The sequence below is a fragment of the Chiloscyllium punctatum genome, chromosome 10 (assembly GCF_047496795.1).
Source record: "Chiloscyllium punctatum isolate Juve2018m chromosome 10, sChiPun1.3, whole genome shotgun sequence".
In the NCBI taxonomy this organism is placed as follows: Eukaryota; Metazoa; Chordata; class Chondrichthyes; order Orectolobiformes; family Hemiscylliidae; genus Chiloscyllium; species Chiloscyllium punctatum.
Window position 1 is genome coordinate 46,007,110 of NC_092748.1, and position 27,851 is coordinate 46,034,960.

The 27,851-nt window shown below is 41.9% G+C and overlaps 1 protein-coding gene across 1 annotated transcript in view; it reads right to left on the bottom strand.

Moving 5' to 3' along the window:
* Positions 1-24,857, bottom strand: part of zc3h15 (zinc finger CCCH-type containing 15) — a 34,028-nt gene extending 9,171 nt beyond the window's left edge. The window contains exons 1-7 of the mRNA XM_072579052.1: positions 24,684-24,857; positions 17,356-17,457; positions 15,738-15,843; positions 9,773-9,925; positions 6,424-6,509; positions 1,446-1,625; positions 53-199 (exon numbers count right to left, since the gene is read on the bottom strand). Of these exons, the coding sequence (XP_072435153.1) occupies positions 53-199; positions 1,446-1,625; positions 6,424-6,509; positions 9,773-9,925; positions 15,738-15,843; positions 17,356-17,457; positions 24,684-24,755 (846 nt within the window). The 5' untranslated portion in view covers positions 24,756-24,857. The remainder of the gene's footprint in view (positions 1-52; positions 200-1,445; positions 1,626-6,423; positions 6,510-9,772; positions 9,926-15,737; positions 15,844-17,355; positions 17,458-24,683) is intronic.
* Positions 24,858-27,851: the final 2,994 nt, after the last annotated feature.

Here is a 27,851-nt window from a genome sequence, read left to right on the forward strand (position 1 = left end):
ACAAACCATTTCAATAAATGGTAAAGAACAAATAAAAAAAAAATCTACATACACCAAAGGCTTTGCCAGCATTAAAATCTGCTTTTCTCTTTTCTAGTTCTTGCAGAGCTTTTTCTGATTTTTCATGTCTCTTCCTTTTCTTCCATTCCAAGAAGGTTTCTAGGGTGATTCTGGTTACATCCGGCCCCAAAGCTGCTCGCTTAAAATTTAAAGGCAACATAATAATTTACTCTTTTGTTCCAATGTTGGTGAGTAACAGGTGCAAATTTGACCTTGTTACAGAGTTAAGAAGTCAAGGTAATTCAAACCATTTAAGACTCAATATAAATGAATGTATTGCAATTCAATAGACATGCCCAGTAGATTTTTAAATATTCAGCGTCACCATGTGGTTAGAATATGTAGTGCAGCACTGCTTTCAACAGAAATAAAAGCTCAAGTTATTGTTGTATTTTTATTTTATCCAGATATTTAGGATTATTGAATATAAAGTAAAAACAGCATATACCTCACCACCAATTGAAACCTTAAGTGTTCAAAGATGTTTGTTTATGTGTCACTGGAAATTTAAAAAAGACGTATCTATTGTGAAATCCCAGGTGATTTTTTTAGATTACTTAGTGTGGAAACAGGCTCTTCGGCCCTTCAAGTCCACACCGACCCTCTGAAGAGCAACCCAACCCCACCCATTCCCCTACATTTACCCCTTCACCTAACACTATGGGCAGTTTAGCATGGCCAATTCATCTAATCTGCATATGTTTGGACTGTGGGAGGAAACTGGAGCACCCGGAGGAAACCCACGCAGACACTGGGAGAATGTGCAAACTCCACACAGACAGTTGCCTGAGGTGGGAATTGAACCCGGGTCTCTGGCGCTGTGAGGCAGAGGAGTGTTGGACTGAAGTCCGTGTGCTGATGTTGCTCCTAGGATGGTGTTTGAGGGAACCTTTTTCAACTGCAATAATGTATGAGTGGAAATATATGCAATTCAGTATACTTGCGACCAGAGGTAAAATTTGAGCTGATGGCATTCCATGATATCATGCTTTCTGGTATTTTAGGTAGGTAAGGAAGTCACACTGGCAAACTAAGCTTCGACAGCTGCTGTAGTACATTGTGCAGCCACAATCTACTCCTCCTGCCAATGCAGAGTCTGCTGCCAGCAGTGTCAAAAAACAATCACTGTCCTTGAAGGTGGCTGGCTTGTTGAGTGTTATTCTGGCAGCACTAATGCCATCATACTCATATCTTAGGCTACGTAAACGGTGGAAGATTCTGAAGGGTCTTGGCTCAAACTTTTTCTGCAATATTAACACTTAGAAGAATAATCAAAGTACAGAAGAAAGCAGATACTCCAGAGATAAACAAACATCCGAACAAGTCTTCATGAGTGCCTTAAAGCTAATGGCGAGTATAAGTTACAGAAAACACTGTTCCATTACCTCTTTTTCTATTAAGTCTTCTAGTGAAATTTCTTCCTTTACTTCTTTCTTCTGGTTTTTCTTCAATACAAAGCCTGGTGGTAAGGCATGGCGGTACATACAGCTGTCTCCTCCTCCAGGACAGACCCAGAACCAGCCATATTTGTTATTCTCTATGGCTTCAAGGAAATATTTACATACCTAACAATGGAATAACACAAAGATCGAATCAACTCTTCTGATACAAGTCAACTCTTAAATATACTTTTTACAGTAAGAGTTGGACAGCTTAGAAACAGACCCTTTCAGTTCAACTCATCCATGCCAACTAGATATCCTAAATTAATCTAGTCTCATTTAACAGTATGTGGTCCATATCCCTCAAAACCCTTTCTAATCATATACCCATTCAGATGCTTGCTGAAATATAGTAATTCAACCAGCCTCCACAACTTCCTTGGCAGCTCATTCAATACATGCACTACCCTCTTCATGACAATGTTGCCACTTAGGTCCCTTTTATATCTTTCCCCACTTACCTTAAACCTGTGCCCACTAGCTCTAGTCTCCGCCACAGCTTGGAAAAGACTTTGGCTATTCACATTATCCATTCCCTTTAGTTTTATAAACATCTGAGGTCACCCCTTAGCCTCTGATGCTCCATGGAAAATAGCCTTAGCCTATTCAGGCTCTCCCTACAGCTCAAATCCTCCAACCGTGGCACATTCTTTTACATCTTTTCTGAAGCCTTTCAAATTTCACAACAGCCTTCCTGTAGGAGGGAGATCAGAATTACAAGCAGTATTTCAATAGTGACCTAACCAATGTCCTGTACAGCCGTAACATGACCTCCCAACGCCTACACACAATGCACCGAATAATGAAGGCAAGCATACCTAATGCCTTCTTCACTATCCTGTCTACCTGGTACTCCACTTTAAAGAAACCATGAACCTTAATATTAAAGGTGTATAAGTCCTGCCTTGATTGCCCTACCAAAATTCAGCACCTCACATTTATCTAAATTAACTCCATCTGGCACTCCACTGCCCATCAGCCTAACTGATCAAGGTCCCCTTGTACTCAGAGGAAACCTCCTTTGTTGTCCAGTACACCACCAACTTTGGTGTCATCTGCAAACTTATTAACCATACCTCCTGTGTTCACATCCAAATCATTTAAATGACGAAAAGCAGTGGACCCAGCTCCAATCCTTGTGGCACACCGCTGGTCACAGACTTCCAGTCTGACAAGCAACTCTTCCCCCACCACCCTCTGTCTCCTACCTTTGAGCCAGTTCTGTATCAAAATAGCTAGTTCACCCTATATTCCATGTGATCTAATCTTATTAAATATCAAAATATCATGATATCATGATAACAAATTGCATATCAAAATTCATACTTATTTAAAAGTAACTAAAATGTGTTTTGCTCCATTAAGGAAAGGTAAGTTCTCTCTCCTTTGTAATGGAACTCGTGTAACTCAGAGGTACTGGAAGGAAAAAAAATTGGGGAAAACAGTTTTCTTACTTTCCTTCCCAAAGTAGGAATTGCCACCAGATCCTTCTACAACATCTGCAAAAGTAGTAACTATTCTAATTCTTCAAAACCTTTGCAGCTTTGGAGTTACATAACCAATTCTATGCTGGAAACTTAAGATTAACCAAATGTACACATACACAAATTTCCTGGAAGGCCAATCTTCCTTTAAGTACGAACATGAAAACAAATGTAATGAGTACCTCTGTATGACTAAGATGAGCTAACTTCAGTCACAACAAACATCTGTGACAGTTGTGATCTGATACCAATAATACTGAACAATCAAGCAAACTTTAAAAACAAACTTTCATCAAATTACACCCCTTCCCGCAGGGAGCTTCTGATGCCTAGTGTGATAGGGAAAAAAAAAGTCTCTATCATGACCTGTCAAGGATGCTTTGTCCAAGGGCAATCCTTGGCCAACTGCTTATTGATGCTTCATGCTAAGCAATTTTCTTGATAGTTTTTTTCAGTGTTGGTTCACCACACACTTCTTTCCACACTCAGAGGCAAATGAAGGATGCAGGTCTCAAGTCGGACTCTACTAAACAGGAACTGAAACCCTGCTGTTAAATACAATCTTGAACCACATACCAGCCATTTAGCCAATGAGCCAACCACCCTTACAATCTTCAGGGGGTGCAAAAGAACTGGTGTTGGCACTTAAAAGCAGGACATCTGCTCATCATTGAAGTTCCACTGATGAAGGTAGTTAACATTCAAACTTGTTGCATCAACCTCAATGACATGATTAAGTGCTTAGCTGAGTTGATCTACTTTGATTGATCGATTGATCACTTCTCCAAATTCCACCGCAGTCAGTTAGCAGGCCAGGCAAACACAGCTTGTCTGCTCTTCCGAGAATAGACATGTTATATCATGGTAAATTGAATATTAGGTCAGAGAGGGTGTTTTTCTTTTGGCCAGGGTGAGGGGGAGGAGAAAGAGGACGACAAGAAGGAGAATAAAAAAAGAGAAGAAGGAAGAGGTGGTGTTCAAGAATGGATTTGGAGCAGGCGACCAAGATTGTAAATGCCTTGTAGTTGGATCCAAGGATTATCCAGCAGTGTAACAAAAAGACCAACAACTCAACAGTGAATGCAGCCTTACAATGACACTTTCTTACCAGATTACCAAGTTCACATACTCTGCAGTGAACCTCAGAGCCAATCAACATCCTATCTGCACCAGCAGTTTCTTTCCTGTTCTCCCCATTAAACGCTCTTCCATTAATACCCAGAACTTGCATTCAGTCAATCCACCTGCATGGCTTCCATATTCCTCCAGCTATTCAGCTTTGCTGGCACATTATGCAAATAAATTGTAAGAAAAATGCTGACATCATCCAGACACTGACCATTAGCCCTTTCTTTCAGGAAAGGTGACATACAACAACTCAAGGGCAATAAATAATGGCCTAGTAAATGAACCCAGCAAAACAACAAGTAAAAAAATTAAAGCAGAACTGGCAGAAGAAAGTCATGTGCATTTCCCTCAGGGAAGACGGGTTTCCAAACCATGGGACTGCAGTGATTGGGATACCACAGCATACAATATTGCCGAGAACATTGAGAAGAGCATGTTCCTCCTTTATGTCCCTTCTTGACACCAAGGACATCACCTTACTTTCTGATAATAAGTAGAAAGTTGCCAAATGTATGAACCTGGAGTTCCTGATTTACAGCAAGGATGATATGCTGACCACCCAGGCGCAGTATAGGCAGAAAGAAAAAGGGAACAGCACCGTACTCATGAAAAACCCCGTTATTGACCTGTTTCTTAGCTACCAATTAGATACGAGCACTGCGCATAGCTTGGTTGTTTATAAGGTAAAAACAATGACTGCAGATGCAGGAAGCCAGATTCTGGATTAGTGGTGCTGGAAGAGCACAGCAGTTCAGGCAACATCTGAGGAGCAGCAAAATTGACATTTCGGGCAAAAGCCCTTTATCAGGAATAAAGGCAGTGAGCCTGAAGCGTGGAGAGATAAGTGAGAGGAGGGTGGGGGTGGGGAGAAAGTAGCATGGAGTACAACAGGTGAGTGGGGGAGGGGATGAAGGTAATAGGTCAGGGAGGAGGGTGGAGTGGATAGGTGGAAAAGAAGATAGGCAGGTAGGACAAGTCATGGGGACAGTGCTGAGCTGGAAGTTTGGAACTAGGGTGAGGTGGGGGAAGGGGAAATGAGAAACTGTTGAAGTCCACATTGATGCCCTGAGGTTGAAGTGTTACGAGGCAGGAGATGAGGCGTTCTTCTCCAGGTGTCTGGTGGTGAGGGAGAGGCGGTGAAGGAGGCCCAGGACCTCCATGTCCTCGGCAGAGTGGGAGGGGGAGTTGAAATGTTGGGCCACAGGGCGGTGTGGTTGATTGGTGCGGGTGTCCCGGAGATGTTCCCTAAAGCGCTCTGCTAGGAGGCGTCCAGTCTCCCCAATGTAGAGGAGACCGCATCGGGAGCAACGGATGCAATAAATGATATTAGTGGATGTGCAGGTAAAACTTTGATGATGTGGAAGGCTCCTTTAGGGCCTTAGATAGAGGTGAGGGAGGAGGTGTGGGCGCAGGTTTTGCAGTTCCTGCAGTGGCAGGGGAAAGTGCCAGGATGGGAGGGTGGGTTGTAGGGGGCGTGGACCTGACCAGGTAGTCACGGAGGGAACGGTCTTTGCGGTAGGCGGAAAGGGGTGGGGAGCGAAATATATCCCTGGTGGTGGGGTCTTTTTGGAGGTGGCGGAAATGTCAGCGGATGATTTATAAGCCCATATCATGGTTCTCATAACAGTCTATTGGTGAAATAAATTGTAGGTCAATACTACTGAACAGAACTGATGTAATGATCTCAGTGGGGGAAGCACCCAAGTGGACACTGATGAACATGCAAATATAGGATGTTAACCAGCTGTCCTGTAATATAGCCTCCTGACAAGACTAGAAACATATTCCAACTTGAAAAAGGCTATAGCAGTCAGCTTAATCTCTGCATAGTATCTGATCCATTTGCCTACATCCTGCAGATCTAAAGACACTGCCACTCCTGTCTCCATACCTGGTGCAGCCTGGGCATGGACTGGTCACCTAATCCTTACAATACCTCTTCACCCTCAAACAGAATTCAGTAACACACTGATAGAAGTAGAAATTCTTCATACCTTCAAAACAGTTCAAAGTACTGCAGCATGCAATAAAATTTCCAACAAATCTTATTAGTAGTTTGAATGCATTATTCTTTAAATAATGCTAACAAAACACCCATTTAGCAATAGAAGGAATACTGTCTATGCTATCTGCACTTGCACCACCAAAATTTGAATTCTGTGTCACAACAATGAATAAGGCTGCACAGCATTAGCCACATTGTATCACTGGTGTGCTGGAAAATTTTGAATCAATGTTCAGTGCCTCTGGAATCAGTGATACACCTCTGCATCAGCACTGTACACTGGACTTCCTTCTAGCGTACTTACTATTACAGTTTTCTTCTGTTCTGCATCACCATGCTTTTTTTGTACAACTTCTTCTAGTTTTCTCACATCCCAATTTTCCATTGTGTCTATGAAAAAAAATTAACATTTGATTTCAATTAGATAAACCCAGTTCATTAATTGCACTTCATATGGGATGGAGTACTGTTCAAAAGTTGATTTCAGTAAAATGTAGAAAATGGAAAATCAATTAGGAATTTGACGCAACAAGACTCAATAACTACACAACATTAAGTCGTTGTGGGGAAAACAAAACTGCGTGCTTGGAATGGAGTTTATTACTGGCTAGGCCAGTGTTTATTGCTCATCCCTAATTGCCCTAGAAACTGGGTAACATACTTGGTTATTTCAACAGAGCACTTAAGATGGAATCACAAACCAAAGTCAGACAGACAGGAGAAGGAATGCAGATTGTGTCTCCTGAAGGGAGACTAGGGAATCAGATAGGATTTCATAACAATCTTTATTGTAGCTTTTTTAAATTCAGAATTACTAACTACTTCAACTTATATTACTCTTGTTCTACTATACAACTTATACTACTCTGTTCCTGTCCATAACTATTGATAGAAAAAAAATCAGTATTCCACTGCTGCAGGACATGAACAAATTGGATTGTTTTACTAAATATTAATGTTACATAATTGGCAAAATAATTGTAATACCATTATGAGAAACGGATAGAAGAAAGCACTGCTCTTGTTATTAGAAATATAAAATTTAAAAATATATGGTTTGGGGCTGGCTTATTTAGGAGAAGAATTAAATAATAATATGTAACATGCCTGATCCTAACTCTTATTTGATAAACCAGAGAGGCTTGCTCATCAAAAGATCAGCAAGACCCAGATTAACGTACTAGCAAGAACCATAAGGCATTCAAACTGGTCAACAATGGCCAGAGCAGTTGTACCAACAGTGGATAGGCTGTTTGTACTCAGGAGGTTTTAGGAATGCAAAGCTTGATGAACAGCAATAACTGTCTGCTTAATTTAAAAGCAAACACAATGGGAATTTAGAAGATAGTTAATAAACATTTCTACCTGGGTATGAGTTGCTGTGGAGTGGGGTCTGAAGGGAAACTGTCCAGAGAAAGCCAGTGTAGTAGTGGCTGACAATATTGAGCAGTCTGTAAGAATCTGCAGGGCAGGGGGGTGAACAAAAGTGAGCAGCTAGTTTCTGTTGTTCACCAAGCAGAATATGGGGGGCACGGGGCAGAAAGGAACAACTAGTTTCTCTGCTTTACCATGCAGAATGCATTGGGAGCTTGTGCTGAGATTGAATAAAGAAAATTAATGAGAATGCAGAAGGTTCATCTAGCTTTAATTAGTGGGAGGATGTTTCAGGATAATAGATACCATGAAAGTCAGTGGTTTTCTTACAAAAAAAGAAACAAAAAATCATCAGCATCTGAAAATAGCTTTGGACTGGTTCCTTGAGAATGGAGCTGAAAATGTGTTGCTGTAAAAGTGCAGCAGGTCAGGCAGCATCCAAGGAACAGGAGAATCGACGTTTCGGGCATCAGCCCTTCTTCAGGAAGAAGGGCTGATGCCCGAAACGTCGATTGTCCTGTTCCTTGGATGCTGCCTGACCTGCTGCGCTTTTCCAGCAACACATTTTCAGCTCTGATCTCCAGCATCTGCAGTCCTCACTTTCCCCTCCTTGAGAATGGAGTATAATACAACTGGGGAAAAGGATTTTTCTGGTCATTTGACAAATGACTTAAGACGTTTTCCTGTAGTTCAGAGTATATTTGATCTGAATTATGTGAAATAGTGTCAAGTGAGTCTTCCAGCTAGTCATTAGAAAATCATACCTTTTTAAGGGTTATCAATTCATAGGAATCATACTGTGCAATACAAGTTCAAATTGCTTTATGGCTGCAACCTTTCAACTATGAAGCCAAGCTTTGGAGGGGAGTGATAAAAGAACCAAAGGACTAAGTTCTTTACAGAACGTTGTGTAAAGATACAAATTATGATACGTCAGTCAACTCCATCAACCAACAGAATCAAACATTAACCAGTCACACAACTGCTCTGCTGATATTGCCTCACTATACATCACAGTAAAAGTAACTCAATTTAAATAATTCATGTGAAATATATAAATCATCATTCCAATTTGTATTATATAAATATATAGATTTACACAGAAGTTAAAGAATGACAACTGCCACCAAGAGATACATTGTCTTGAAAATACTATATTTCAATGCAATACAAATAAAACACTCCCAAAATAAAAGATTGAAGTTCCTTCTTGCAAAATTAGTTTTGACAGAAGAACTTACTCTGGTTACCTGGTAATGCAGAATACATCAGACTTAATGAGACAGTTTGGATAAAAGTGACATTTCACTGTGCATTGCCAAAATACAAATACCATCATGCCGAGATAGCTAATCATGGTCAATAAACACAAGTTCAGAGTCTTATTCGTAACTTTAAAAAAAACTGTTGATGATTTATTGCAATAAATGCAAAATAGATTTTGTAGACAATGCAGGTACAATTCACTCAGTTCAAAGTTGCTTTTTTAAATTACCTATTAATGCAATTCTAGAGCAAAAATTCATGAATAAGTGAGTAAAGTTGCACTACTATGGGGAGTTTGAATCTTTTTGAACAAATAACAACTCTAAAATTAAAGTACATTGCACTTTCAGTACACTTAATATTAACACAGTCTCTTCAAAGAAGGGTAATGTGGGAATTTCTTCAGATATTAATAAATCCATATCAAGCAGAAAAATTGGATAAAACTCTTACTAGGCATGTCCACAGCAAAAGAAATGAAACACATTGTCTGAAACAAAGCAAGTAAAGCAAAGCAGAACCAAAGTTAAATACCGTACAACATTAAAAATGGATCCAGAGGTACATCATGAGGTAAACTGCAATCCTCATCTTCAGCTCAAGGGGATTTTTACAAAGCATCTACTTTCTAAAATCAAGTCTCTCAATGGAACTTTCAATCACATTCACATCATGCAGTAATTGGTGTGGGAAGGCATTATTGATTTAAGCTATGAAAAATGTGCTCTTCACTTGGTTTCATTATCTATTGCATAATCTGCTAGAATGCTCAAGTAATTCACATTAAGAATAGTACTTAATGCATGAAATCATAAAGGCTGAATGAGTAGAGGCAAATTAATCACTATGTTTGCCCCATAAAAACATTCTTGGAATATGCTCAGTTAGAAGCACTGAAAACGTTTCACAAATAGTTAATTTTTTTAAAAAAAAGAGGGAACTGAGAGAAGATCAAATCAAAAGGTACTCTTCTTAAAAAAAACTTCTATTAAATCTCTGCTTTGTCAACATACCTTTTACAAGCTCTTCATCCCGTGCATCTACGTACATACTGCGCTTCTCACTCTTCCTTTCCAATGATAGGTCATGTGAAAACTTGCATTTGTCACCCTTAGTACATTGACCTTGCTTGAAAAAAGCACACACCACAGATTTGGGATCTGCTCCTAGAAGGGACAGCAAACAAGTTATAACTTAGTCGTAACTCTACCTTTACTTGACTTTTTAATGCTTTTATCCATTATTCTAATTAGTTGGAATTACACAGTAATGTCACTGGGGATCTGAGACTAAGCAAAAAGAAATTGTTGAAAATTCAAGCAGCTCATTTACAGCTGAGAATTTCATGCACTTTACACCAAAGTAAATACATCAGAAAGTTAAAGATAATAAAATTGGTTACAAATTGAAAGGGGAACTGTGTGATAAGGACTATGGAGGAGCACAACAAGTTGGAAGGAGACCCTATGTTCAAATTGTTGCTTGTTGTTGAATGAAGAAACTGTACAAAGAGTCAGAAACTTCTGCTGTAAAAGTTACAGGGGAAGGGGTGCCCTTCTTGCTTTGGGGTTTCAATAAGAAACCAAAATGATGCACATAAGAAGTGCCACTGTAAATCAATACAAGGACTGCTCCATTACTATCAATCGCAGGAAAAAGACTACACAAAAAAGGTTTCCACAGCTGTAATAAAATTGAATATATTATATGGGTGTATTCTGACCAAACAATCCCATTAAGAATAGGAATAATTTCAACTCAAAGCAAAATGTATTTTAGTCAATATTCCAACATGGAAGTCAGTGCTATTTCAGAATTTATCCTCTACAACTGAAATCTTCAATTACTTGGCCTAAGTAACAGAAGTTAAGTTTAGACAGTCAGAAATGAAATCTTATTCTTCCTCCTCCGGAGATCTTGTTTTTGACTATGTTTTTCTTCTCAAAAGTTTCTCTTTTTAACTTTCATCAAAAAGGTTCACATTTGGCAATGATTTCTATAGTTCCTCATTAAGGTCACTATAACACTTTCCTCCACTAGAACATGATAGACCTCAATCACTGTTATGTGCTATCTCTGTCCAAACATTTGCAAACAGATTTTTAGAATCAATAATAGAAACATGCACAGGAAAACACAGTCCAATGCAAATAAATGGAGTTGCAAATGTAGTCAGTTGTAAAACTCCAGCACTACAGCAGTTGCTAAGAAGGATATTTAACAGATTGTTTCTGTTAAAGTTATTTCTGTGATAAAATTGTCCAGAATTCTCAGCATTATGACACACAGTTTATATGCATTTCTTAGGGCTAAGGCTAGCATTTGATTGGGATGGGGGAGGGGCAGCAGGGGATTCTGGATGTTAGTACATCCTTTATATTAATGCAGTTAATGTCATCAGCTGATTTCTGAAACATCTCTCTCCCTACCAAAGTCTGTGCAGGTCTATGAAGAATTGAAGAATCAGACTGATATGGTGCACTATTCTTGCTGGCCCAATGTCCTGCGATGCTGTATTGAAGTTGCTGCTGAAATAGGAGAAAAAAAAACAATGTAGGAAACAGACAGTGAAAGATAGTGTAATAATTGGGAAAGATACAGGGCACGTCAGAGAAAGTGAGCTCAAGGGAAAACACTGCCAGAGACTAACAGGTAAAAAAGTGGCGGCTTGGAGTCAGCAGATGACAGAATGAGAACAAATCAATGAAGGAATCATGTGAAATCAATGGATATTAGGGAATTGATAGCTTGTTTGGAAAGTCTGGAGAGTGAGTGCATACTTGAAGTTCTGGGCTGAGCAGCAGGTTGGAATGAAAGGTAAGTGTCAGGGAGCAAAGTAATAAAAAATAGAAGTGACTTAATTAGAGAGAGTATTGGTTGCTAAGAGTTTCAGTTTTAAGATACAGTAGTATTTAGTTTATTACTTACTTCAATTGGCCAAATAAAGAGAGATGTGGCAGGGTACCCCAGACCATAATACACATTCTACTGAGTGAGAATTCCAGGATGCTTAGTGTCCTGGAGAACCATATATACAGGGAGGGGCATCAGCTAGAGTACCAAGGTTTTTTCAGCGTGTACAAATGGAGTCAATGCAGACAAACTGCAAGATTGAGTGTATCATGGATAGTATGATTTTGAATGTGCCTGGCAGCCAAAGGGGACCAGTCAAATTGTGCACAAGTCCCCTCAGTCCATCTTGCTCCACAACCTGCATTCAGTTCTGGAAGTTCAGCCAGAGACAAATAAACAGCACCGCATGACTCAAAAGATTTTGACAAGGTGCCACATAATTGACTTGCTAGCATAGGTAAAACCTTTTTTGGGGGAGTGGCTGCATAAATGCAAAGGTAACAGGACATAGATAATGAACAGTTGATTTCCAGGCTGAAGAAACAAGGTGGTTAACTGGGAGATAACAGGAATTCTTTGCTTGATAAACATTAATGATCTAGACTTTGACATGCAGGTCACAACCTAAAAAGTTTTGTTCCATCTGCAAAATAAATAGTGAATTGTGAGCAGGATAACAGTTGACTTCAGTGGACAAATACTGACTGATAGGATGGGTGGACACAGGGAAATAAAAGTTAATATGGAGTGAGAGTAGGTACATTTTGTTAGGAAGAATGAGGAGACTATACTAAATCAAGGGTACAGAACCAAAAGGTCTGTATATAAACTGGTTTATAAATGGTTTAAAAAGGCATTACAAGACCTCATTCCTTACAAAGTGGCGCATCAAAAGCAAAAGCAGTGAGTTCACAATGATCATTTATCAAACTGTGATTTCAACTCAACTGGGTCCAATTTGGGGCAATGTATTTTGGGAAGGATCTAATGGCAACATAAAGGGTGCAGACAAGATTTATAAGATCCAATCCCTGGATGAGGGACTTCAATTCCATGGTTGGACTGGAGAAGCTGAGTCTATTCTCTTTGAGAATGTTGAAACAAAAAGGTGATAGAAATTTCTTTTCAACCTTCTCTTAAGTAGATGGATCACAATTATTCCAATCTAACCAGATAAACAAAGTCCATCTATGAAATCAACCCCCTTATTCTTATCTGCACTTACTGTAATGCTTTCATATCATTGCGAAAATGCACCGATGCCCCTTCTGAAAATAAGGCACTTCTGGACAAAGCAGATAGATAAACTGATCGTATTGGCAAAAAGGATGTAGAATTTGAGGACATAAATTTAAGCTGCTTGCAAAGAATCAATGCAGACATGAAATCAAATTCTTTCCGCAGTAAGCAGTTAGGTCCTGGAAAGCCCTGGCCAAGAACCTGCTGGAGGAAGACATGCTGAAGGCCTTCCAGGAGTTTTGGTGAAGTATCCAAACAGGAAAAAATTCAGCGCAACAGAATTGCAGCATGAGGAAGAGGGGAAGATATAGGATGAGTGTTGGAACATTATAGCATAGAAATAGGTTCTTCAGCCCATTGTATTTGAACAAGTCATCAAGCACAATACAATTGCTGAAGTTACCATAAAGGTCCTGCCTTCTCAACCTTGCCACTTACCTGAGGCATGGTGACCCTCAGGTTAAACTCATCATTAGTTATTTCTGTCTGATGAGAGCATAGCCCTATGGTCCTATGGATAATAGCAACATAGTTTTACTCTAGCCCCATTCCTAACACTTAGTCCATAACCTTGTATGGTATATAGTGTTTCATGTATACACCTAAACACTTCTTACATGTTGTAACGGTTCTGCCTCCACCATCCTGTCATGCAGTGCATTCCATATACCGACTACCCTCTGGATGAAAAAAAATTCCTCAAATACCCCTTAGTCCTACTGCCCTTTTCCTTAAATCAATGCCTCCTGATAGGGGTACGTTTATTGATATCAAGCTTATCTATGTGTCTCAATTTTGTAGATCTTAATCATGTCCTCCCTTAGCCTTCTCTGCTCTAAGGAAAACAAGCCTAGCCTATGTAATCTCTCTTTATAAATGAAATGCTTCAGCTCAGGCTATGTCAAGGTGAACCTTCTCTGCACTCTCTCCAGAGGGATCATGTATTTCCTATAATGTGGCAACCAGAACTGCATACTGAATTCCAGCTGTGGCCTAACCAATGTCATTTACAGCTCCACCATATCTGTCTAGGTCTTGTATTCTAGACCTTGACTAATAAAGGTAAGTATTTCATATGCATTCTTAAACATCCTATCCATCTGTCTTGTTGCCTTCAAGGATTTGTGTGTATGAACACTAACGTCCTACTGATCGTCAGTACTACACAGGCCCTAACATTCATTAATCATTCCCTTGCCTTGTTTGTCCTCCCAAAAAGATGTCATTTTACACTTTACAGAATTAAACTTAATCTACAATTGTTCTGTCCATCTCACCAGTCTGACTGCCAGAGATGTACAGCACGGAAATATCATCCTACAGTTTAAAGCTTTCTTCCTATTTACCATACCCCCATATTTCATGTCAGCTGCAAACTCACCAATAAGACCTCCTTTGCCTGTGCCCAAATCACTTATGTAGACTGCAAACAGCAGGGGAACCAGCAATAAACCCAATGGCATGCCAAAGGACACAGGCTTCCACATAAAAACAAAAACAAACCTTCAACAAATACTCTGACTAGCTGAATTGATCTTGCAAGCAGTAACAGAAAGGACAGCTTGCATAATGTCTTTGTGTTTTGAACATTTTCTGTGCTTACGATTCTAAACTAAAAGCCAGACGAGAAAAGTGGGGTAAGGGTGGGGAAGAAGCCTAAGTAGCTTTGAAATAACAGTAAAGTCATGCTTAGAATGGAAAACAGGCAATGTCAGTTCAGGGTAATCCTGTTCACAGTGTGCTATTAAAAGAAAGTAGTAAGTTTAAAAAATGCACTGTTTTGAGATAATGTTGAGAATTGCAGATCAAAGCATAACCAATCTTGTGTATATGCAATAACGTGATTATACAACAGCTGCACTAAAACAACTGGATCAATGAGTCCTACTAGCAGGTAAACTTACTCTGACAAATGTTCATCAAGCTGCATACTTCTGACCACAAGCAGAATCAGTACAGCCATAACCATTTTCTGTGTCTAAAGTAGTGGAATTAACACGAGTGAAGCACTATTATACATTAAGTGATACAATGAAGTGCAAAGTATTTTAAGGCAATTGAGATATTTTAAAATTGAACCAGAGTGCTTTTTGTTATCAATACTGGTAATTCCATGATGGCTATCCTTTAGACAACCTCTAATTCCAGGCAACACTAAGTAGTGGAGAAGGCCACATGACTTCCTACAAAATCTATTTGGAGACAAGTCCTTTTGAGCTCGCTGCCATCAGGACCAGAGGTCTAGATCATGACAATGGTGCACACGTCACACCTGGATATGAAAGGAAGAGAGATGTTTGCAGACTGTCATGAGAAGCCAGACTGAAGACTTTGGGGAAGACAACCCACAATCATCACCTGTGCTAGGTAAAACGACTGGTTTTGGGCTAACCACTAAATGGAGGCCACTGAGGTTAGAGCCTATGCTTGAGAAAATAAGGATTCTGATAAGTTCATGGAATCACCAGGGAACCTTCCAATGAGAAGTCCAATTGTTTATGTTCAAATGGTGGGGCAAAGGGACTTCACAGGAAAGGAGATCCTGTTAAACTGGGAGAAGCATTAGAACTTAACCACAAGGTTACAATTCTATAGAGGCTAGTGTAATATATATGTGTGGCCTGGATTTTCGGTTGTGTTAAGTTAACAGGGAATACCTTTTCTGCAGTTTAGTGTACTAGACCAAGCATGGCTTACTAGGCAACTCTGTTGATTTTACTATGATTGATACAGTAGAAGTTTTCAAATGTGGAGTCATGAGGTTTTCTAAGTGACTGAAGAGCTCTCACCACTTTTTAAAAAGATCAGTATCTACAGGAATTGTAAAATTATTCATTCTATTCTGATTTAGTTGTGGATGTCAAAGCTGACAAACAGTAAAAATACCTTTGCTGATCTTCTGAGCAACTACTACAGGTTTAAAAAGTTCATTCAACTCTTGGAGTTCTTTCTTTTTATCATCTTTTTTCGACTTCTTTTCTTCAAAGGGTACCTAAGAAAGAAGAAAGCAAACAAGCTCAACACTTAGCAAGCTTTGAAATGATTTGTATCTCAGGTTGAGGTCCTGGATTTGAGTTTGCTCGCTGAACTGAAAGGTTTGGATTCAGATGTTTTGTCACCATACTAGGTAACATCATCAGAGAGCCTCCAATGAAGCACTGGTGTTATGTCCCACTTTCTATTTGTGTGTTTAGGTTTCTTTGAGTGTCTGGTGATGTCATTTCTGGTTCTTTTTCTGAGAGGATGGTAGATGGGGTCCAAGTCGATGTGTTTGCTGATAGAATTCCAGTTGAAATGCCATGCTTCTAGGAATTCTCGTGAGTGCCTCCGTCTGGCTTGTCCTAGGATAGATGTGTTGTTCCACAATAGCTAATGAACTTAAAAGACCCTTTTAGATGTAGGTTTGCTCGCTGAGCTGAAAGGTTCACTTCCAGACATCAATGATGTTAATAAATAGAAAGCAGGAATTTTCAGCATTACTTCACATGAGGCCCACTGAAGATGTTACCCAGGAAAGGCAACGAAACGTCTGGAAATGAACCTTTCAGCTCAGCGAGCAAACCTACATCTAAAACCTCAACCAGAGCTACAAATCTTCTCAAAACTCGTTAAAAGACCCTATACAAACAATAAGCAAAACGAACATCACTTACAAAATACCTTGCAAGGGCTGTAACAAACACTGCACTGGACAAACAGACAGGAAACTAGCCACCACGATACATGAGCATTAACTAGCCACAAAAAGACATGACCCATTATCACTAGTATCCTTCCATACAGATGAGGAAGGACACCACTTTGACTTGGACAACATATCAATCCTAGGACAAACCAGACAGATGCACCCACAAGAATTCCTAGAAGCATGACATTCCAACTGGAACTCTATCAACCAACACATTGATTTGGACCTCATCTACCATCTTGACAAAATGAACAGGAAATAACATCACCAAACACCCAGAGAAACCTAAACACAAATAGAAATTGGGACATAACACCAGCATTTCACCAGAGGCTCAATGATTATGGTACCTAGTATGGTGACAAAACATCTGAAACCAAGCCCTCCAGCTCAGCAAGCAAACTTACATCCACAAGCTCAACATTTAAATGCAGCACTCACCAACTATGCTTGGGAGAACTGTAATTTACATCAGTTCTCCCCGCTCCAACTTTTGACAGAAGTTTTATGTTCTAACAGTATATCAATAATATAGGATACAATTCACTTCTGCAACTCATAGGACCAGCTTAATAAAACCTTGACAAATAGAAACCTCTAATTTTTTTTTAAGCCAGCTGAAAACAAATACTTTTATAATCTCAAACCATTTAAAAGTTTTTTTCGGGTTTTCTAGGATTGCAGCACAACAGAAAGCTTTCTTCATCACAATCTTCCAATCTCTCAAATTTGATCAGACTTATCTGATCTTTCATACAGCGAGTCATGTAACTAAATGTTCCACAAATTATAGGCTTTCAACAGTTAACACTGTACCTGTTTTCCACCCGTCTGTCCATGCTTGACTTGATTGGTGACAGTTTTGATAAATTTTTGTTGTTTTGCTCCTTTCTTGTTCTTCAGACCAAAGGTCTTATCCTAGAACAGCAAGAAGGCAACATCTTAAGTTTAATTAGTTGAATAAAATTCAGAAATAGAACTGACCTCCTCTTCAGCCTTGACAGATGTGATACCATGCTAGGCCCTTCCCATTCATTGTCTGCTCAGCAGGGTGACCAAGTGCTGCTTTCACATTTTCTAGATCTCTAGCAAACAAAGTTGACAAGGCAGGGTGATGCAGCTTCCTTACATTTGTTAAAATATAGCTTCAGATGTTTTTCCAGAAAAAAAAACCTCATCTCAGCTGGTTAACTAGTTAGTTGCATTTTTGGGTTCAGTTTAAACGAGGAATTTTATGCAGACACTTGCGTCCCATTACCTCTAAGTAATAATCTTTAAATGGACTGCATACAATTAAGAGACTGATAGAGACACTTAAAGGTTCAAACATTTTTCTTTCAAATAATGAGAAAGGAAAATTTGTTAACTTGATTTGTTTTTAAACATGGTACACAACAAAAATGGACATGCTTATTACATCACTGAATATTTTTCCATCCCACTGTATCAAAACTGCTACATGTCTTTATTTTATACTCCCAAGAACATGCTCCAATTTACACCCATCTAAATTTGCTGATTTGTTTTTGTTTGAATTTTGAGTGCGCTAAATTATGTGCTTCACTGACAGATAGGTCTTAAATCTCACGAAGCATTTTTGAAACAAAAACAGATAAACATACACAAATTAATATAGTAAATGCAACCTCATCCAAACTAATACCATCTTCTGGTAATTTAGTTGTGCTTAAAATGGGAATGTATTGATTCTGATCTTATTCCAGCCGGGATATTAAAATGCTAGTTGCAATTTAGTTATAAGTCTCTGCAAATAATTTCAACAAATGTGGTGCTCAGGAAAGATGTTTTAACTGCCCACTTCATAATGGAAAGTAAGGCTTTTATACCTGCATTTTCCCTAGCTGATAATGCCGGAAAGATTTGTCCAAGAGTAATGTATAACAGCTTCAATACCGAAATGTTTGGTAGAATTTTTTGTTAAAGGCAGCAACACAACTGACATGATGTTTATTGTCAGACAGCTCCTGGGAGAAAGAAAGAGCAAAATATAGAACTGTGTCCTTGTTGAGATGGGATTAAACATGGCTGACAGGATGTTCAGAAGAATTTTAAGATTGGATGATGGCATGATGCTCAAATGCTGGTAAGTTGCATAACATTCATATACTTCTTTGTTATTCATGGCAGTGCACAAGAAAGCATCCTTGCAGCATTTTACATGAGTGATCCTTTAAATACTCTCAAAATCAGATGAGATTCAGGATAAATAGCAAGTTCTTTAAGGCTTTAGAGGACAACAAACTGCTGAAATAGTGTTTCTGAATGCATATTTTCTCTTTATGTCCACAAGCATGGCTTACTTATGGAAGGATGTTTTGCTAACAAGCACAAACCACTTTTAAAAGTCTACCTGCAATTAATAAACTTAAATTTAACATGTCAGCAATATACTTCCAACTGGTCCCAAATGAAGACTGGATGCAACTATCACCACGATAAAAATATCACAGCTCAGACTGCAGATGAATTTACTTACCTAGGTTCCACCTCTTACAAGTCTTTTAAGGAATCAAAGCCAAGCCAGCTTTATACTTGTGAAATTTATGTATACCACACAAAAAAAGCATTTTCATATAAGCAACCCAAGATAACAAGTAGCTCTTAAAAGGCTGACTATAAAATATATTTTTTCTGGGGATGTATGCATTGATGACATGCCCTAATTGTGTTTGAATGAAATTGCTTGCTAGGTTATTTTAGGGGACAGCTCAGAGTGAGTCTCAAGTCACATGTAGGACAGACAAGGACTGAACTTGCTTCCTTAAAAGACATTAGCAAACCAGATGGGTTTTTACAATTGATTATACTGGATTACATTATACTACTTTTCAATTCCAGATTTAAATTTCTCCAGCTGGCTTGATGACGTTTGAACTTGTGGCTCCAGAGAATTAGCCCAGGCTCTAGATTACCGTTACAGCAACATTACTGTTTCAACATCACTTCACTGCACTGCAAAGTATCAGTACTCAGGTAGCAAGAGCAAGGATACATCGGTGGTGTGGATGGATAAATTGCAACTATCTTTGACAGGGCATCAACATCCGATGAGAGTTCATGGCACACAGCAAGAAAGGTACAAGCATTGCTTGAATACAGTCCTTTGAGAAAGAAGTCCCCAAATTGGAAAACCTTCCAAAGATAAAGCATACTAAGAAATCATGTAGGCAGTTGCCTCCAGCTATGTGACCCACCACTTTACCAGACCTCAATGTAAATGCCTAAGGAGGTCTTGCCTGGAAAATCAAAAATCAGAAGACAATTTGGAAAGAAATTAATTAGTACCCAGATGTGATGGAAAATCTCAACTGTTACAGAGCAGAAAGAAGCCATTCAGCCCATCACATTTGGCTCTCCAAATCCTGACTTAGTGTCATTCGCCTGTCGTCTCCGCATCATTTCGATTTAATAACTGAATGCCTTGAACCTGCTTCCATCATACTTGTAGTAATGCATTCCAGACGTGAAGTGCTCACTATGTGAAAACATTTTTTCTCTGGCACTTAGTTCTTTCACAAATCAGTTTTAATTGGTGTCATCTTAATCTTGAGCTTTTTAAAGAGTGGAAACAGTGTCTCCCCGCCTGCTCTGTCTAGACCTCATGATTTTGACTACTTCAATCTTAGCCTTCTCCTCTCCAAGCAAATAGTCCCATTTTTTTCCAAACTATCTTCAGAACTGAGATTTCTCGTCCCTGGAATGATTCTCAAAAACCTCTTCTGCACTCTCACCAAATGTATCATTTCTAAAGTGTTACACTAGAACCATACACAATTCTCCAGCTGAGGCCTTACTGATGTGAAACACACGTTCAATATAACCTCCCTGTTCTTCAAATCTATGTCATTATTAATAAAGCCGAGGATACTGTCTGCTTTAACTGCACTCGCCACCCTAATGAGTTATGCACGTCTCTCTGCTCCAGTACACTTTTTAAGAGTACCCTTTGTTTTATATTATCTGTCCATGTTCTTTCTGCCAAACATGTTACCTCACCTCTGCCCATGAAGCTCTAAGCTACCTATCCACCCACTCCACCAACCTGTCAACATCCTTTTGAAGATCTAAACTGTCTCCTCTGTTTACAGTTCTCCCATGTTTTGTACTGTCTACAAGCTTTGAAATTGTTCCCTGAACATTAAAATAGATTGAGTATAAATCAGAAAAATCAAGGGTCCCAATATTAACACACTGGGGAACTCCACTACAAAGCTTCCTCAGTCCTGAAAAGTATCCATTAACTGTTACTCAGCTAATTTTGCATTCATTTTGCTACTGTCCCTTTTATTCCAATAACTAACTTTTCTCAAGCCCATTGTATGGCTTTGCATTATATCCATGTAAACCACATCAACCGATTCCTCTCATCCATGCAAAGTAGTCCAGAAAATTAAACATGATTTTCCCTTAAAAACGTCCATGCTAAATCTCCTAATATTTTAAAGAAATCATTAATTCATAGCCAAGGGCCTGAGCTATCTTCTTGAACCACTGCAGTATCCACAATATTGTCAAGAAGTAGTTTGAGGATTTTGACTTAGAGACACTGAACAAATGATTTTCAAGTTGGATAGTGAGTAGCTTGCAGATGATGGTGTTTCTGTGTATTTGCTGGCCTTGTCTTTCCGGATGGGGGTTTGGAAACTTCTCTCTTAAGGATCTTTGAATTTCTGCAGTGCAACTTGTAGGTGGCATACATGCTATTACTGAGTGGCGGTGGTAGAGGGAGTGGACGTGGTGGCAATCAAGTAGGTTGCTTTGTCATGGATGGTATCAAGCTTTCGAGAGCTGCTGGATGGTTGGTGCAGATGCTAGAGATTAGAGTCGAGCGTGTGGGGCTGGAAAAGCTAGCAGGTCAGGCAGCATCAGAGGATAAGGAAAATCTACATTTCGGGCAAAAGCACTTCATCAGGAATCTTGATGCACTCATCCAGGCACATGGGAAACATTTCATCACACTTCTGACTTTTAGATGGAGGACAGGCTACGTGGAGGCAGGCAGAAAGTTATTCACGGTAGGATTCCTAGCCTTTGACCTGCTCTTGATGCCACCAATTTTTGGTTAATGGAACGCCTAGAATGTTGACAGTGGGTGATTTAGTGTTCGTAACACGATTATAAGCCAAGGGACGATAGTTAGATTAGCAGCTGGATAAAACCACCACACCATCACCTCCCCCCCACATTTACCCATGTGACTTAAGTCTATCTAGAATTATTATTCCCAGAAGTTTTCCCATTATCAAAGCTCAACTGACTAGTCTAACTCTTGCAATTTCTGTTGTTCAAGGGCATATCATTCACAATCCCCCAGTTGTCTGGCACCATGCCCAAGTCCAGGGAAGACTGAAAGGTTATGGCTAGTGCTTCTGCTATTTGCACTTTCACTGCCTTCAATATCATTGAATGCATCTTATCTGGTGCTGGCACCTTGTCAACTCCAGCATCTTACCCAATACCAGTAAAGGAATCAAGGATTATGGGGAAAAGGCAGGAAAGTAGAGTTAGGGATCATCAGATCAGCCATGATCCTGTTGAATAGCAAAGACGAATCAATGGGTTGAACGGCTTACTTCTGCTTCAACGTCTTATCCACACCGAATCTCCAAACAGCATCCCACCCAGACTCACACCAATCTTGCATTTCCCATGGTTAATTCACCGAGCCCTCACATTTGTGGACACTATGGGCAATTTAACATAACCAATCCACTTAACTGCACATCTTTGGACTGTGGGAGGAAACCCACACAGCCATGGGGAGAATGCGCAAACTCCACATAGACAATTGCCTGAGGGTGGAAATGAACCCGGGTCCCTGGCACCGTGAGGCAGCAGTGTTAAGCACTGAGTCACTGTGATTGTTACGTCTGCATATTCTGAGCTGAAGTCCTTAGGTTTAAGTATTCTTCTTCCAATGCCATTTCAGTCACTAATGCATTTCACCTTTGCTAAGCTATCAGTTTTTTCGCAAATCATTCGCCAACTTTCATCGAAATCATCACTCTCAACATCCTTCGCTTTTCCCTTCCATTCTAAAGAGACACAACAGACTCTAACCATTAACTGTTTCTCTCTCCACAGCTGTTGCCAGACATGAGCTACTCCTGTATTTTCTGTTTTTTTAAAGTTTTTCTGTCATTGCTTTTGAATTCACACATCCTAAATCTCCCAAAATTACCATCTGACAAGTTATTACATAAGAAGCATCTCCCTAATAATCATGGATGGATAATGGTACCAAATGGAAACATTATTTAGTAGATGTTAGAATTTCTAACAACTGCCGTGGTTCAATTCATAGTGATCACACTGGAGTTAGAAAGTTGTGAGTTAAAGTCCCACTCCAGAGGTTTGAGCTCAGAAATCTAGTGCACTACTGAGGAGGTGCTGTACTGTCAGAGGTACGGTCTTTCAGACAGGATGTTAAACAGAGGTTCCAAGTGTTCTTTCAGAAGGATGTAAAAGATTCAATGGCACTATTTTGAAGAGGAGCAAGGGAGTTATCCGAAGCGTCCAGTCCAATTATTATCTCTCAATCGATATTACTACAGATTACATAATTATAACATTGTTATTTGAGGGAGTTTGATGCACAAATTTGATGCAATCCTTTCTATATTATTGACTAATTGAAATTACTTAATTGGCTGTAAAACATTTGCAATAGCCTGAGATTATTAAAGCTACTAAGTTATTATTTAGATGTTTGTTCTTTAGACAGGGAGTAAACAATTATGGAACGCAGAATCCATGATTTTACTGAATGGTGAAATAGACTCAAAAGATTAAATAGCATCCACCTGGTCCTATGTTTATACACCTTCTTAAGTTGCCTGCAATTACAGAATTAATACAAGAAGCAAGCCATTCAGCACATCTGGTCCAGGATGGTATTTGTACTCCAGTCAAACATGCTCCTACCTGTTTTCATCTAAAACCATAACCATCCCTTCTCCATAACATGGTTCTCTAGCTTCTTTTAGATACACCAATACTATTTCCTTCATCCACTCCATGGTAGTTGGTTTCACATCTTAACGCCCTACTGGATTTCTTAATGACTCTTATATTGCCGACATCTCATTATGCTCTTCCTTATGAGAGGTGACATTTTCTCTATATCCACTATCCAAATTTTATGTCCTGGTCACCCAGTCTTCATTTTCACTAGAAAAGAGATATTGTCAAATATTTCTTGATTTAGTGCACATATAAGGAGTTATTTCAGAACACACCTTATGTTATAATGCAATACTAAAGTAGCCACAATTTTTAATGCAGGAATGTTAATATCACTTAAGTCTACAGACAAATTATATAGAAAACAGGGCTTGCATTTCAAGCCAATGAAGAAGTCAGTAACTTGAAATATCAGCTATCCAATTTTCCCACATATACTGCCAAGTCTGAACACTTCCAATATTTTGTATTTCATCAGGTGCTCAGTTCTCCTAGTATTTTGCTTTTGAAATAAAGTACATAATGCTGACATTTTCCAAGTCATCCCAAGTGTTCTGATTAATACGCCCTTAAAACCACATGGACTGCAGGGAAAACATTGTTCCCCCTCCCATTATAAACAGGCACTGTGAAAAGCAAGAAGAAATAGGAAATGAAAGCAGAAAATGCTGGAAATGTGCAGTGGGTCAGGCAGCATCATGGCATGGGGGGGGGGCGGGGAAAGGAGGGAAAGACTGTAAAACATGAGTTAACATTTAGAGTCATTGGGCTTTTATTAGAATTGTTCACAGAAGCGTAAGTTCTTGCCAAACAGAAGACGCTGACCGTAGGCTTGGGGGGGGGCACAACATTTCCACCTCCCTCACATGCCTCCTCCCCATGTCCACAAAGCCACCCCTCTCTCTCTCTCTCACACACACACACAGAGCCTAACACACACGAGTTAACAGGGTCATTAAACTGAGCACAGAGCAGGGCAGTGGAGAAGACAAACAGGTGTGTGTGTGTGTGTGTGTGTGTGTGTAATCGGGCCCTTCTCCTCCCAGCCCCCGCTCTGTCTCCGCTGCGGCCGAAGGGTGACCGCACGTTCCCTTTGGCCTGGCCTGCCCGAAACTGTCGGCGCTGCGGATCGCGCAACGCCCGCGCCTCCCACGACTCACCTCGATGACCTTCTCTTTTTTCTTCTGCTCAGCCTTTTTGCTGGGTTGACTCGAGGCTTTCTTGGGCGGCATCGCAGCCTGGGTGTCAGTGTCCGCTCCTCCTGCTTGCCACAGCCGGCCTCAGGCGAAGGCCCGGTCCCACACCGCCGCCGCACTGGATTGTGGGTGATCGCAGCTCAGCGCGCCGCGCACGCGCCGACGCCCCGGGCAACCACAATGGGAGAGGGCGGGGCCACGGGCATATCGTCCCGCGCCGGCCGATGACGTTCCCTCACCTGGAGGAATCCCACACCTGGTGAGAGTCCTGCAACTGAGGGTATCCCGCTCCTGGGGGTATGCCACACCTGGTGAGAGTCCCGCACCTAGGGGTATCCCACACCTGGGGGAAACCCTCACCTGGTGAGAGTCCCACACCTAGGGGTATCCCGCACCTGAGGAATCCTGCACCTGGTGTGAGTCCCGCAACCGGGGGAATCCCTCACCTGGGGGAATCCCTCACCTAGTGAGAGTCCCGCACCTGGTGAGAGTTGTACCTAAGGGTATCCCACACCTGGTATGAGCCCCACACCTGGAGTGAGTCCCACGCTTAGGGGTATCCCACACCTGGTGAGAGTCCTGCAACTGGGGGTATCCTGCACCTGGTGTGAGTTCCGCACCTGGGGAAGCCCCACACCTGGGGTTATCCCGCATCTGGGAGAATCCCTCACCTGGTGAGAATCCCACACTTGGGGGGTATCCCACACCTGGAGGCATCCTGCACTTGGTGGGAGTCCTGCACATTCTGGAATCCCACACCTGGTGACAGCCCCAGAGCTGGGGGAATCCTGCACCTGGTGAGACTCCTGCACCTGGGGGAATCTCACATCTAATGAGACCCCGTCACCTGGTGAGAACCTGGTGATGTTCCTGTACTCCATCAGAGTCCGGCATCTGGGGCAGTCCAACACCTGGTGTGAGTCCTGCACCTGGGGAGACACCCGCACCTGGGGGACTCCCACACCTGGGGGAATCCAGCTTCTGGTGATACCCCTGCCCTGGTGAGAGTCCCGCACCTGAAGCTATCCCACACTTGATGAGAGTCCTGCACCTGGGGCAATCCCGCACCTGGTGAGAGTCCTGCACCTGGGGAGAAACCAGCACCTGGGTGACTCCCACACCTGGTTAGAGTCCCACACCTGGGTGACTCCCACACCTGGTTAGAGTCCCGCACCTGGGGGACTCCCACACCTGGTTAGAGTCCCGCACCTGGGGGAATCCCGCACCTGGTGAGAGTCCTGCATCTGGGGAGAAACCCGTACCTGGGGCAATCCTGCACCTGGGGAGAAACCCGCACCTGGGGGACTCCCACACCTGGTGAGAGTCCCGCACCTGGCGACATTCCCGCACCTAGTGAGAGTCCCACCCCTGGGAGTATCCCCACTTGGGGGAATCCAGCACATGATGAGAATCCCACACCTGGGGTATCCCGCACATGGTGACATTCCCGCACCTGGTGAGAGACCCACACTTGGTGACATACCCACATCTGGTGATATTCCCTCATCTGGTGAGAGTCCCACACCTGGCGGTATCCAGCACCTGGTGAGTATACTGCACCTGGTGAGTGTCCCATAGCTGGTGGAGTCCCACAACTGGTAAGACTCCTGCACCCGAGGGAATGCTGCACCTGGTGAGAGTCCCGCACCTGGGCAAATTCTGTACCTGGTGAGAGTCCCGCAACTGGGGGAATCCTATAGCTGGTGAAATCCCACACCTGGTGAGAGTCGCGCACCTGGGAGAATTCCACACAGTGAGAGTTCCACTCCTGGGGTTATCCTACACCTGGTGAGAGTCCCGCCCCTGGTGAGAGTCCCGCACTGGGTATATTCTGCACCTGGTGAGAGTCCCGCACCTGATGAGAGTCCTGCACCCAGTGAGAGTTCCGCACCTAGGGATATCCTGCACCTGGTGAGAGTCCCGCACCTGGTGAGAGTCCCGCACCTGGGTATATCCTGCACCTGGTGAGAGTCCCACACCTGGTGAGAGTCCCACACCTGGTGAGAGTCCCGCATTGGGTATATCCTGCACCTGGTGAGAGTCCCGCACCTGGTGAGAGTCCCGCATTGGGTATATCCTGCACCTGGTGAGAGTCCCGCATTGGGTATATCCTGCACCTGGTGAGAGTCCCACACCTGGTGAGAGTCCCGCACCTGGTGAGAGTCCCGCATTGGGTATATCCTGCACCTGGTGAGAGTCCCGCACCTGGTGAGAGTCCCGCATTGGGTATATCCTGCACCTGGTGAGAGTCCCGCATTGGGTATATCCTGCACCTGGTGAGAGTCCCACACCTGGTGAGAGTCCCGCATTGGGTATATCCTGCACCTGGTGAGAGTCCCGCACCTGATGAGAGTCCCGCACCCGGTGAGAGTCCCGCACCTGGGTATATCCTGCACCTGGTGAGAGTCCCACACCTGTGTATATCCCGCACCTAGTAAGAGTCCTGTTACTGGGGATATCCTGCACCTGGTGAGAGTCCTGTACCTGGTGAGAGTCCAGCACCTGGGGATATCCTGCACCTGGTGAGAGTCCCACACCTGGGGATATCCTGCACCTGGTGAGAGTCCCACACCTGGGGATATCCTGCACCTGGTGAGAGTCCCACACCTGGGTATATCCCGCACCTAGTAAGAGTCCCATTACTGGGGATATCCTGCACCTGGTGAGAGTCCTCTACCTGATGAGAGTCCAGCATCTGGGGATATCCTGCACCTGGTGAGAGTCCCACATCTGGGGATATCCTGCACCTGGTGAGAGTCCAGTATTTGGTGAGAGTCCCGCACCTGGGGGAATCCTGTAGCTGGTGAAATCCCACACCTGGTGAGAGTCGTGCACCTGGGAGAATTCCGCACAGTGAGAGTTCCACTCCTGGGGTTATCCCGCACCTGGGGATATAATGCACCTGGTGAGAGTCCCACACCTGGGGGAATCTCACATTTGGTGAGAGTCCTGCACCTGGTGTGAATCATGCACCTGAGAGTTGCATACCTGGTTAGTGTCCCACACCTGGGGGAATCCCACACTTGGTGAGAATGCTGTATCTGGGGATATCCCACACATGGTGAGAGTCAGCACCCTGGGGGAATCCTCCACCATGGAAAATCCAGCACCTGGGGGAATCTTGCACCTGGT